At 42.5% G+C, this 13,704-nt stretch overlaps 3 protein-coding genes across 3 annotated transcripts; 2 read left to right on the top strand and 1 right to left on the bottom strand.

Moving 5' to 3' along the window:
- The first annotated feature begins 853 nt into the window (after positions 1-853).
- ufsp2 (ufm1-specific peptidase 2) lies at positions 854-4,393 on the top strand. The gene is made up of 12 exons (XM_084686363.1): positions 854-991; positions 1,236-1,308; positions 1,496-1,676; positions 1,787-1,841; positions 1,933-2,084; positions 2,236-2,428; positions 2,567-2,713; positions 3,032-3,196; positions 3,460-3,584; positions 3,677-3,753; positions 3,905-4,029; positions 4,159-4,393. The coding sequence occupies exons 1-12, from the start codon at positions 989-991 to the stop codon at positions 4,243-4,245; spliced, it is 1,383 nt and encodes a 460-aa protein (XP_084542489.1). The 5' UTR covers positions 854-988; the 3' UTR covers positions 4,246-4,393.
- A 506-nt stretch (positions 4,394-4,899) lies between these two features.
- cfap97 (cilia and flagella associated protein 97) lies at positions 4,900-9,912 on the top strand. Its single transcript, XM_084686362.1, has 6 exons — positions 4,900-5,039; positions 6,018-6,296; positions 6,394-7,078; positions 7,275-7,552; positions 9,286-9,442; positions 9,610-9,912. Exons 2-6 carry the CDS (start codon positions 6,045-6,047, stop codon positions 9,753-9,755), a joined length of 1,518 nt encoding a protein of 505 aa, XP_084542488.1. The 5' UTR covers positions 4,900-5,039; positions 6,018-6,044; the 3' UTR covers positions 9,756-9,912.
- A 998-nt stretch (positions 9,913-10,910) lies between these two features.
- On the bottom strand, positions 10,911-13,356 carry slc25a4 (solute carrier family 25 member 4). The gene is made up of 4 exons (XM_084686364.1): positions 13,136-13,356; positions 11,899-12,385; positions 11,610-11,750; positions 10,911-11,424 (listed from the first exon to the last, which is right to left on the bottom strand). The coding sequence occupies exons 1-4, from the start codon at positions 13,244-13,246 to the stop codon at positions 11,267-11,269; spliced, it is 897 nt and encodes a 298-aa protein (XP_084542490.1). The 5' UTR covers positions 13,247-13,356; the 3' UTR covers positions 10,911-11,266.
- Positions 13,357-13,704: the final 348 nt, after the last annotated feature.

Here is a 13,704-nt window from a genome sequence, read left to right as displayed (position 1 = left end):
AACTGTAGGCATTACATCCTGACCGTTAATAAATAACTTATTAAAACTTATTACCAGTATACGCTATCATGTTTAAACGATTAGATTTTTTTGACGGGATTGGTCTGACTCAACATCAATTATCAAATATTCAATAGTTGATATGGTATGGAATGGTGGAACCAGCTCCCCACCTCCATCAGGGACACTGTCTCTGGTTAGTTTCCTCCAGGATCCCAATGACTCTTATTGAGAGACTTGTTGCTCTTGTAGGTTAGTTACAACGAAGTTAACTCTTGAACTCTTGTACTCGCTGTGAAATATTTTACTGTTGATTGTTCTTCTACAGGTACAGTCTTGCACTTTTTGGGGTTCATGTTGTTTTAATTTGTAACTTGTATAACAGCATGCTCTTATGAGTCTTCCCTTTGAAAACGTGTTTAGTTTTTGACAATGTATCTTTCATGTTTTGGCTGCTTGCAATGTTTGGGACTACCTCGTTATGATCAGTGACCTATGCTCTTTTGTAAAGCTCTCTCTTGGAAGTCGCTTTGGATAAAAGCGTCTGCTAAATGCATAAATGTAAATGTGTTGTAGAAAGCAAAATGACGTATTCAAATGACAACATACTTTACCTGAAGTCTTTTCGGAACATCTGTAAAACGAAATAAACTGGAAATAAAACTACCCACAAGATGGCGCAATGCCACTATGGATTTTACATGGGACTGTATTTTTTTCCGTGTAGGCTGCTGTAAAGTCTAGGCGCTTGGATTTATGTGGGGGGAAACAGTTTCTAAATCAAACATCCCTAAAGTAACGACTGAGCGTAGCCACAGACTTGTTGACCAATCGGTGCTCTCGTTGGGCCACGTTAACTAAAGACACGTTTATAACGCACCATCAAATCGAAAACAAATATGTCAGCCTTCGATGTAGTTTGCACATAAGAAGAAGGAAGGTTTAGCAGAACAACACAAGCTTTATCGAAGGTTTAATACTTGAAATAATGGTAATTTTTAAAGGATCTAGCGATGTTTGTCTGTCAACTCTAGATAGCGCTGTATAACATGATGTCGAAATAGCTAGCAGCAAGCGAGCTAGTTTCACTGAATCAAAGCCTTTCTCGTATCTTTATCTAACGTCGTGTCTGTCTGTTTCTGTCCGAGTGCTCTTTATGCTCATTCAAACATCTTCAATCAACGTGTTATTCCCATAGTTGTTGCTCTCTCACTTGCTTTAACTATCTTTTCAAGGTTGTCTCTGACTCAATCATCTTGCGCGTGAAAGGTCCTCTGGAGCTGAAGTGCCAGCTGGATAGCACCAAAGGTTAATTGAGCCAGTTAAGAGTACCCTTTTTGTGCTTTGTGTTGTATTTATTTACACAAATTAACGCTATGACAGATACGTACATAATCCTGACTCACGTACAACATGTACGAATTCATGTGATGTACACTACTTTATAATCGAGTACTGTTCTATTCTAAGTGACGTATTATTTGTATTCTTTCAGTGCCACACATACAATCTATGATCATCAAAACTTTTGAGGCCCTCTGCTCCAAAGTGAAATCAGATTCCCTCGTCCTAAACGTTTGTAATAGTCCAGTCTTTATCTGGCCTAACAAAGATGTATTCGCAAAATCTGACAACATCACGGCTAACACATCGTGCATGGATCTTCTACACTTCCAGTAAGTAAACCATAAAGACATACTGATGTCTACATTGTATTCAAATGTAATTTTTGAGATTAGATATGATTTTTTATTAAAAGTAAATGATCTCCACCTTCTATTTTTAGGACGGACCAGGAAAGTACTAGCAAGAAATCAGGAAAAAAGAAAGGAAAAAAGAATGTAACTGCAAAAGTTTTTCAAATGATTGTCTTTTATAAATTCTTCTACACAAGACACAGCCTCACAAGCGTGTCTCTGTGTTTGTTTCAAGAGCATCATAAACATGAACCTGATGACCGAGGTGACAGAGCCAGTCCTCTCCTCAGCCCCTGTGCTACACAGAAGCACAAAGCACCACTTCATCCACACAATCCTACCCATGGACTGTGTGGTCACTGTGCCTATTGATGAGACTCTCAAAGTGTATGACATTCCAATTTCTTCATGGTTTGATTTTGACAGAACCTCATTTGAAATTTCATTAATTAATGGCCCCACAGAGCAGGCAGTAAGCAGGAAGTTGTTTTGGACTTAATGACTGACTATTGTTTTTGTCTTCCTTCCATGCCTGCAGTGCATGTGAACGCCTGATGGGGGCGCTCATTAGCCAGCTGTGTGATATGCAGACTGTGACCCTGCAGTACATGAAGGAGACAGTCCTATTGGTGCCACAGGCATTCCATTTCCTCCTGCCTGAACCCACAGGACTGGTGACTGTGGTCTACCCTGCTGGGGTGCCAGACTCTCAGCTGGACGTTGTTCGAAAGGTGTCCTAAATAGATTTCTGTATTCTGAAAACCATAGATAATGTGTAAAGAAAAAAAAAACTATTTGATCCTAACTGGATAGGTAATATTTAGATTATTTTTCTACGTGGCCTTTAGAAGTTTTTTGTCTCTGTGTAGGAGTTGCATCATCGGTTTGAGCTGCCAGATGATAAACCCTATCTAAAAAGAGCCAATGCCTTCCACTTCCCTGATGAGCCCTACAAAGATGGCTACCTCAGAACCCCTCATGTTAACCTTAATCACCCCACTCTGGAGAACGGCAAGGTCAGTCCACTATTGGACATGTCTTCACAAGCACATGCTCATTAACATGTTTCCTCACCAATAAATACCCACCAGTGGGTTCTGAAGACCAATCAGTAGTTACACAGAGTTCTCATAATAATTAATGAAACTAAAGCGTACAAATGCTTGATCTTCTGCTGTGCTATCTCTACGCACAATTTGTACGTCTCTTTGAAAAAAGAAAAAAAAAAAAGTGTGAAATAAATTCATGTGAATAGGTTCAGGGATTTCCTAATCCCATGTGAATTAATGAAGCCATTTGTCTATTTTGAGGCCTTGTAAACCATTTCCCTCCAGCTGTATCTGGTCCAGGGGGTGTATTGCTACCACCACTACATGCAGGATCACATGGATGATAACGGCTGGGGCTGTGCCTACCGCTCCCTCCAAACCATCTGCTCCTGGTTCCTGTGCCAGGGCTACGTGGAACGAGCTGTGCCCAATCACAAGGAGATACAACAGGTACAGAGATGCAGTGTTCTGTAAGGGAATTTTCCAGAAGATTTGGTAGAAGTTGAACTGGTATGCTAGTGCCAGATTGTGTCAAGTATAGACCTACCTAGCCAGGCTGTGGATACAATTAGGCTACTATAGGGTCATTGTGGGGATTATGTAACCCTAGAGTGATGTTTCCTCAATTATATTTGCATCCAAAAAGAACCAAGCAACATACCAAATCCATGGCATTGTCTGTTTACTGATTAGTTTTTTTTTTTGTTCCCAAGGCCTTGGTGGCTGTTGGGGACAAGCAGGACAACTTTGTGGGCTCTCGCCAGTGGATCGGTTCTATCGAGGTCCAGGCTGTGCTTAACCAGCTCCTGGGAGTCACCTCCAAGATCATGTTTGTCAGGTTAGAAACCCAGTGTGTGTTTTTATGTTTGTGTGTCTCTGTTTGTGTGATCCAATTTGGGACTTGGACATCTGTTTTTGTTTTCCTCTCAGCCAAGGTTCTGAGTTGGCCTCAAAAGGCAGAGAATTGGCCAACCACTTCCTGGAAGAAGGAACTCCTGTCATGATTGGTTAGGAAATGTATCTTATTCATAAGGAATTAGTTAAGAATGTAAACCATTAGATTTGTTTATTACAGATTTTGTATTATTACTGCAGATCAAAATGAATCAATAGAATACAAAAACAAACATGTAGTTTTTCTTTTGTGTCTATGACTAGGTGGTGGTGTTTTAGCACACACTATCTTAGGCGTGTCGTGGAGTCAGACCAGCGGTCAGATTCGCTTTCTTATCCTGGACCCACATTACACTGGGGCTGAGGACCTGCAGGTCATCACGGACAAGGTAATGGGAACCTTAAAAGTCAAACAGTAAGAAGCTTTGGCCTGGCAAAATGTCTGACCCCTTTTATTTAATATAATTATCTTTAGAAGCTGAAGCCAATGTTAAATATTCTTTTAATTTGAATTGCAGGGCTGGTGTGGATGGAAGGGACCTGAATTCTGGGATCAGAATGCCTACTACAACCTGTGTCTGCCTTTGAGACCAAAGACCATTTGAGTTCTGTCCTCAGTTAACTACAATTGTTTCATATGTGCCACAGAAAAAAATTAAGTAATATGTAAAAAATAAACAACCTGTAATTAAAGGAAATGTGATGTAGTACAGTGTAATACACACAGGCTACACTGTTCTCCAGGCTTTAAAAGTGCGTTATTTTCTTTAATGTTGGTTAACTGTTCAAATACTATGACATTCACAGAATTATCCCAAAGCTACTGCTGTGTTGGCTGTGTCTAGGTTCCTCTGTTATGGGTCAGAATAACCAGAAATGCATACGTGCTTGTATATTTGAATGCATACTGGCTTGTATATTTGAATTTATCTCATGAAATACTACTGGATGTAGAAGGTATGTAACTAAATTGTTGTCTGACAATTATTAGTGCAGTATTAAACAGATTTTTTTCCATTGACATGGGCACATAGCCAACCAGCAGAGGGTAGTAGAACAGTACTAATCCAAGGGTTTTCTATGTTGTTTGGACCTATTCACAATTTGGATGATCGTCCCTATTACATCCCATGTCGTATTGTTGATCGTAAGAGAGTTTGCTGTTTAGAAAGACATTTGATTTATTAAAAACAGTTTTTGATTACTGATACTTGAACCTAGTTGGGTGTTACAGTTTAGTTTTTAGCCTGCGGGTGGCAGCAAAATCAGTCGTCGCTTATTATTTCGCCGAACAGCAAGACACGAAGAAGACGTTACTAGGTTACTCTGGAAGTTTGACAGGAGTCTAGCTGGTGTAATGGAATAAATGTATTTATGCATACTGTAGTGCATTAGCTAGGTAAGTGTACTTGTTATGGCTTTGCTTACAGCTATCTCTGTTTTTGGGATTACTTGAGCAAATACTTCAAGTTAGCAAACTAGCACTAATATTTATGGATGTGGTAATCAATAGGAATCTTAAAAACATGTACACAGGCAAATTAGGGCCAAACAGGGCTAGTACTGTACACTGTAGCACTTGCTAACTACTGTATCTATCTTGCAAGGTACTGTATTTACTGTAACCACACTACTAGTATTAGCTACTGGGGCTAAATGCCGACAAATGCAACCTGAACTGAAGCGAAGAGATGAGCTGTCGAGTTGCACATGACATGGTTGCATGGTTGACAATATACTGTACTTTACTGTACCTTGGTACTGGTTTGACCGGCTAGTACAATATTTTCTATTGTATATTTATATATACATGTATTATTAACACACGAGTAACGAGGCCAAGGCGGACATAGGGCACTGACTGTGCCGTATTTGCTAACGTACTGTAGCTATAGCTACAGTAGCTGGCTAACGAAGGGTGCTGCACGAGTACGCTATCTTCTGGCTAGCTAGCTACCAAACACCAGATAATGCCGGATGTCAAGGCTTTTGATAGCTTCAGTGCTTGATAGTTTCTGTTTAGGATGACAACATAACGTATTATACATTTGACAGACAAACGTTTAGATATTTGTTATCTAATTTACTATATGTCCACACGTTTGACCCCAATACCTACTTCCAAGATATTTAGGCTACAGTACTAGCCTAGTCAAATTGGGTGCTGTTATTCGTTGTTATGTGTCTTTTACTTTAGTAACTTGAGTTGTCTGATTTAAGACATCTAATACATTGTTTGTAGTACTGAAAAACATATTGTTGGGTTTGAACAGCACATTTTTTTAAAGCACAGAAATGACACTTCGCTTGTCATTTTGTATTTACATGTCAATTGTTATCAAATGTCTCACTGTTTTACTCTCACTGTGATCTGTAGATCGTGGGAGTGTTGACAAAGATCGCCATGCTCAGTCCCAAAGAACTTGAGGGAGAGGTTGATCATTCGTTCTTTGACAGCGACGACAGCCGCTCCAGCAAAGACTCGGGGAAGAATGAAAGGAGTTCAGAGACTGGAAGACCTGGAAGGAAGGACAGCCCCAACAGCCAGACAGAGCCTTGTAGGACGGAGGTGTCTGAAGACAGGGCCTCTAATCCCAGTGAAGGAACACACGAAGATGAGAGCGGGCCATGCAACACCACTTATCTGATTTCAGAGGTAAGTATGCTTAAGCCTAGAAATATTACAGCTATAATGGATGTCTGCTTGTGGAATGATTGATCATTGATTTATTTTGTCTTTACTTGATGTCCAGCCTGAGTCAAAGACTGGCAGTATTGTGGTGGAGAAAGACGCTAGCATGTCCTCCATGAGCTCCAGCAAAATCCTGACACCACCATCGGCTGAGGTCAGGGAGGAGGACAATGCTGATGAAGATGGCTACCATCAGAGTGAGGAGGAGAGCGAGGAGGAGGAAGTGCCACCTCCTCCGAAGCAATCCCTTAAACCAAACAACGAGGCCAAGGTAGGCCCTCCCAAAAAGAGCTACAGGAGGCATCGTCACCGGAGCCCCTCACCCTCCTCCTCAGAGCAGGATTCGGACACTGACAGCTCCTGTGACGACGTCAGTAGTGGGGAAAACCTCATCCCTGAGTTCCACCCCGTCCAGACGGGCCCCCAGTCCTCACGACCTTCCTCTTCTTGGCCTTCCTCCTCCTCCCCCAGCCAGACATGCGGACAAACACCGGGCAGGGCTGTAAAGGGCAACCTGGAGGAGGACTCGGAGGACACAGTGACAGACGTCACACCGCTCTCCACCCCTGGTGTCAGCCCCATGCAGTCCCTGGACCTGGACCTGGGACCAGTAAGAGACAGAGAGGGGGAGGTGAAAGGTCAGGGGGTCAGGGAGCAGCAGGAGTTCTCTGAGAGTTGTTCTTCCAGCCACCTCAGCATTGCAAACCAGAAAGAAGAGGATACGGATCAGGGTGATGGTGACCATGGTGGGTGCTTTAATCCCAATAAAAAATATTTTTAAATATATAAATGATTTTTTATCAATATCCCCGAGGCCTTATTGGAATACTGTATATCCCACATAAACCCCTTTAAAAGCAAAAAAGCCTAATTTGGCTTCAAAGAGATCCATTTTTCAGTCTGTTGTGATCCCTTCCATATATCTCTCCATGCTGCTGTAAGTGTTCGAGGGTGTAGCGGGTCGCCTGGACACCGACCTGGTCATCAACTGCCCTGGAAGCAGGAACAGGAAGAACTACTCCTTCACCAATGAGGAAGTGCGGCGCATTGACCGAGAGAACCAGAGGCTGCTCCACGAGCTGTCCCGCCCGCCCCACAGATCCAGGCCGGTTAGCGCGGCGACTGGGTTCATCACCACGCCAACTACACACCCTATCCGCCTTTACCACAGCGCCCTCAACAGGCAGCGAGAGCAACAACGCATTGAGAGGGAGAACTTGGTGAGTGTTAGGATTGGCTACGTCACTTGTTTCTATAACACTAAATGCTTGAAGCACAGGTTACTGTGTCTGTGATTGATACCCTCTTATAGTAACTCGATTAGTGCCACTGGACCCACCTACTTTTGTTTTATTTTTATTTGTACAGCACTCCTACCAACACTACTATATAGACCTTTTTTGGAACTTGACGAATGAAAATTCTAGAACGTTCATCAAAAAAGGTCTATACTGCTTCAGCTGCTGTGTGGCAGATGTTGCAGAGGTTGTTACACAAACACAGCTGCAGTGGCACAAACATTGAATTGCTTAGTTGAAATGTAGTCTTTTCAAGCTTTTCCAGACTCAATGTTAATATTCCCCAGTAAACTCCTGTTTTTGTATGCATAATGTCTGTAAACAAGGATTTAAGTTTTCCAGTAGCCCTTGTCAGCTTAACTTGGCCCCAGACAATAATATGAAGTGTTTGCACGTTTGTGTGTGTAAGAGTGAGAGAGAAAGTGATAGGGGGGGAGTGTAGAAGAGCACACAAACGCGTGTGTTTCCATGCAAGCCTAATGTCACTAGTTATCACGTATCTGGGATAGCTTGGCGTGTAGTGCGGATTCTGAGGGGGGCCGTCAAGACTTCCTCTGTGCCCCTGGGCCCAGTGAAAGCAGACACGAGTCCCAGCCTGGAGAGACGGCAGCAGGTGGCAGCCGGGGCCCTAGCTGTGGCAGCGAGTGACATTAAAGAGAGTTCAACCAAACTCTCCTCGTGCATGGACTCCAGTGGTTTCAAAGAAGCGCGGTCGGATCAAAATGGCCAGAGGCTTGAGAGGTGCACCTAGGTAAACCCTTGAAAAACCATGCACACACATAGTAGCAGTGGAGCAGGAGCGCTCCACTATGCTAAACAGTCCCTGCGTGGTCTCGTCATTCCTCGCTCTGATACCGAGGACTCAGTCTTGTGAGGACACGCTGTACCACGTTTCCAAGGGGACACTCTTACTCGCCCTCTTATGCACTTTCTCTCCCTCTCTCTCTCTCTCTGCACCTTAAAGACGCCTCCCTCTCTTGCTATTCTTGGAGTGAAGAAACTAAATCTGCCATGTGAGCCGTGTTCCACTCATCCTCCGTGTCAATGATATTTCATTTGTCCCATGTTAAGGATTTCCATACAACCTCAATTAGAGACCGTCAACATACACTACACCATTTTTATTTAACACCACCTAGAATACACTTTCCCTCCCTAAAGAAGTGTCAGCAACATACTATAGGTTTTTATTGCATCACTTTCTCAAGCAAGCGGCCCCTTAAATATGAGATATTTTCTAATGATCAGAGATGGTTTGTGACTCCAGGACTTACCCTTTGCATGTTTCCATTCATAGGCTGGTCCTTTCTGGGGGGTGTCGCTTACTTCAGTCTTGCTGGTCAGAGCATGAGTGCATGTGACTGTCTGAGTTCCTACACTGGTTATTTTTACTTTCGATGGGCAGACGTTCTGAATCTGGTTTTGAGGGTGAACGTATCATCCCTTGACTGGAATGATCCTTGTTTCCTCTCATATGTCCTTAGAAAGCAGGAACCCGGAGTAGCTGTAATTTGTCTAGGATGATTTCCGCCCTCTCTCGTATCGATCCAGTGTAGACCATTCCATTGCCCTAATCCAATGTAGATCGTTGTTTTGCCCAGTCCAAACACAAACAAAAAATAATCATCAGAAAAGCGTTCCCTCTGTCTCATCAGGCCTTTCTGAGGAGGCTTGAGACAGTGAAGCCCTCCCGTGGCCTGAGGAGGACAGAGCAGCTGGCAGACTACCAGCGCCAGACCAGGTACCTGGGGCCCACGGAGCTCCCCAGCACCCCACAGGGTCCGTCCAGGACCTCCAGCAGGACCTCCCCAGGTAGACACACCTCACAGTAAACACACATGTAGTGAGGAAATACCAGAAATGTATCGAAATATCGTATTGAGTAAATAAAGGATCTCGGTCACTTTCCTGCGCGATGCGTCGGCGCGTTTGTGACGGCCGCTTGTTCCCACGGCGACCCCTGTTTCCTCCGCCCGCAGGAAAGAGCGGCAGGCCTGGCAGGGCCGTGGGCAGGGCCACGCATCAGCGTGGACCCAGGGGAACGTCCTCCACCTCCAGAGCCACCTCGACCTCTCCTGTGACCAGGTCCAGCAGGGGGGGCGTCCCCCGAGCTGCCTGGGTGTAGCAGCTCTGTGGGAAGGAACAAGCCATTCAGTCCTGTCTGTTTACAGCCTAGGATGGGAGAGCCCTGGAACACAGGGGAGTTGGTGTTTTAAGTGAAGGTTAGGAGCTTGCAGAAGCTGTAAAACAGACATTCTACCAATAAACGTTAGCTATTTAAATGCCAGTTGCCATTGCAATTTCTCCATCCGTCTCAAAAGATGAACAAACATTTTTACCTGTGCTTTGACCATGTGAAGTTGTGCATAGTCATCATATAATAAATGTCATTATTAATAGACAGTTTATTATTATAAAAGCTCACTACTGAAGTGTTGCTGTTAAATTGTGTATCTATTAAGTAAACCAAAGATTGTGAGGAACCATCTTCACTTTGGTTTACTAGGAGCCTTAGATGCATTAGAATGATTAAATGATATGTTGTGAATAATTTACCATAGCATTGTTTGTTCTATGAAATAAATATATATGCTGAAATGGTTTAGGGACCAAAACTATTCTCCCTCTAAGATGATATTATTAGCCATTAATATACCCAGTGTTCCATGCTGCATTTGTACAGTGCGCTTGCAAAGTTTGGTTACATTTCCACTGTTTTTGTACTACATACTGCTTTATGATTCAACATCCAATATATATTTGTGTTCTAGTAAAGTTATTTCTAGAATATCATGGAGGAAAATATTTTTTTCATTGTTTTAGCATCCCAATAAAGAAGCCTGTTATATGCCGTAATGGTGTGCTTATAGAAGTAATACAGTCAGACCTGTTCGATAGTCTAAGGCTGCCTTCGCAGACAGATTAGAAATCCTTAAATGAAGCACTTGAAATAGCTGTCGGTCCCACACAGTATAACGGCAGGTGGGATACTATGCCATACTCAAAACAGGATATGAGATATAAGATATTATAAAGCCTAAAATTCCTTAATTTCTGACATCCAGTTCTTCTGTTCCAGTCAAGTGAAAAGTTGTTTGTGAGATTAAGAAACTGGTACACATTCATCATACTATGAATATTGTGTGTTGTGAATAGTTTCTCATCAGGGGGAATTAGGGCCACTAGTTAAACTTGGTGAGGCTAACATTCATAAACACAACTCTGTCTGACAGGTGTTTTGAGTTTTTGACCGCATAATAAACAATGACAATACACCAAGAAAAGACTACATTTGATGTTTATTTTTATTTTCAGAATGTGGTTCAACACATAAAATCAGTGGAACAAAACATGAACGTTGGGGGTTCTTAAGACTGCTGTAATAAATAGAAATGTTCGACTAATTATTTGAGTTGAGCAAGTGTGCGGGGTTTTGACGACCAGCTTGACAAGTTTCCACTGAGGACCCGCCCATGCCTGTTTAGCACATCTCGGGTGAGCTGTCCAAGCTGTTGCTTCATAAGCCAGCAAAAAAATAACACCTTGCTCGTAATATTTGACCATGGTGTTCTCATTCAATAATACCTTAAGACATACGTGCAGCCGTAGAGGGCTTTCTTTGGGAGACCAGAATGTTTATGTGTACTTCTTGATCTCGTCGTACAGGACCAGTACAAAGGCACCACCCATACCACGGATCACATTGGACCAAGCACCCTTGAAGAAAGCGCCTGAACCCTCATCCTTTAAGATCTTCCTCCAGCAATCCATTGTGCCTGAGTACATGATGTCAGCTATTGGAATAGAAAGATAGATTAAATTAATGCCACACATCATTTAAAGTATTGGATCAAAATGAAAAGAACAAATGTTTTTTTTTGTGACAAAAGTAACAGAAGAAACAAAAGAAGAAGGAAAAAAAAAGGCCTGTTTTAGCCTAGTATTGTTTAATGTGAGTTCACAGCTCCGAGTTCATTACCTGCTTTGCGTCCTGACTGCATCATCATACGACGTCTGACCGTGTCGAAGGGGTATGAAATGATACCGGCAGCAGCTGTGACAGTCTGGGCGATCATCCAGCTCACTATGATGTGTGTGTTCTTGGGGTCTGGCAGCATACCTAAACAATAACGTTGAGTGGCACAATTGAGATTCATGCTTCTTCATGATTATGTTTGACAAAAGTAGGCCCAGTTATCCCACACCACTTTGGGTCAAATGTATTGTTATTCTGTATCATAAGATATGTGTGTCCTCATGCAGTTCACCTTTAGCTGTGTCATAGGTTCCAAAGTAGGCCGCTCTATAGATGATGATGCCCTGGACAGACACGTTGAATCCAAGGTAAAGACCTTTGAGGCCGTCAGACCTGAAGATCTTGGTGAGGCAGTTGCCCAGACCTGAGAACTCTCTCTCGGCGCCAGCTTTGCCAATGTCGGCGGCCAGCCTGGTTCTGGCGAAGTCAAGTGGGTACACAAAGCACAGAGAGGTGGCACCGGCTGCTCCTCCGGAGGCCAGGTTACCGGCGAAATAACGCCAGAACTGTGTCTTCTGGTCAACACCGCCCAGGAAGATCTTTTTGTACTTGTCTTTGAAGGCGAAGTTGAGGGCTTGAGTGGGGAAGTAACGGATTACGTTGGCAAGGTTACCTCTCCAGAAGGAGACAAAGCCCTGTTCCTTAGGGATCCTGACGATGCAGTCCATGATTCCTTTATACTGTTTATCAACAGTGATCTGTTTGCTGGCATGTTGGACCTAGAAAATGGAACACAAGCATTTTTGAGACTGGTTGAGTCTTAACAAAAATGTGTTTTCTCTTCTACAATAGGGAGCTTGAAAATCCTTCAAAGAAAATCTCTTAACAAGGCTGTTTGTGCAGATTGTACTTGTTTTGTTTAAAATATTTGTAGATGAATTGTCTTCAACTATTTTGGTTGCACCTTAGTCTGTTGGGCCTACAGTGTAGGCTGACATGTATAGAGACAGCCTCCAGTTGTTGCGTCACTTGAGTACTGCTTGTGCATATTGGGTTGCATCTTACCAGTTAAATTTAGCAATACACTAATGCTGATCACGTTTTGAAGTAACTTTTTCAACGTTATTTTTCATTTGAAAGAGAAAATGTTGTTCATTATTATTTTGATCTTGATGTCGACATCAAAATACTAGACTTTATCCAAACCTAAACATTTCTCCAGACCAAATTGACTCATGATAATACAAATATGACTAATGCTTATACCAACTAACATTGAATAAAATCATTGATACAAGATGTGTCATTTTAGGATGGCTAGTCCCTGAATCGTTGCTCCAGTCATTACTTCGGAGTGACATGTCACGTGCGCAAAAATAAGTTCAGTTGTTCAGAGCATCCTTAATTGGGATGAAATTAATGTTTACAATGGATCCAATGATGGATTCTTCAGTGATTTGCACTTTTTCCCTCACAGGTATTCTATTTGCATCACATATTTTCTTATTGACTCATTAAACAGTTCTTACCTGAAGTAACAACTTGACCCTCTCAATTGGAGCAACAGCTGTCTTTGATATGGCAGCGGCAATACCACCTGCCAAAAAATCCTTCATGAAACTTATCACTGCGTCCGACATCTTTGTGGATTTTTCCTCGCTGGGCAGAGGTCAGAATTTAGAAGTCACAATGCTGCAGTCGTCTTGAATGAATCCTTAAGGAAACCCAACGCCCATCCGAGTGGACCGAGTCTCCTTACCTCACCTAATATATGAGGGCTGTTTATCGCGAGAGTATAAAGTGATGGATATGCAAGTTGTCGAACAGATTAACGAGGTTAAATAAATATCCTAGGTGAAGGGTCATATATTTCGCCATGTGCACGGTGTACATATTCCAAAGAAACTTGGGGGCGTTTAAAGGACAAATTGAAAATCGTTGGTAAATAATATAATTATATAGCCATGATATTTAGTCTTATCGGAGATAACATTTAACTGATATATTCTTGAAGAATGCATTGAATGTAACCATGCCAGGAATACATATTATCCCTACCTATAATATCCATACATTGAAATGAATGAATACCATCCTG

This window comes from Hypomesus nipponensis, chromosome 22, assembly GCF_054491055.1.
Source record: "Hypomesus nipponensis isolate SF chromosome 22, ASM5449105v1, whole genome shotgun sequence".
NCBI classification, from domain to species: Eukaryota; Metazoa; Chordata; class Actinopteri; order Osmeriformes; family Osmeridae; genus Hypomesus; species Hypomesus nipponensis.
This window is presented reverse-complemented; position numbering and strand designations above follow the sequence as displayed.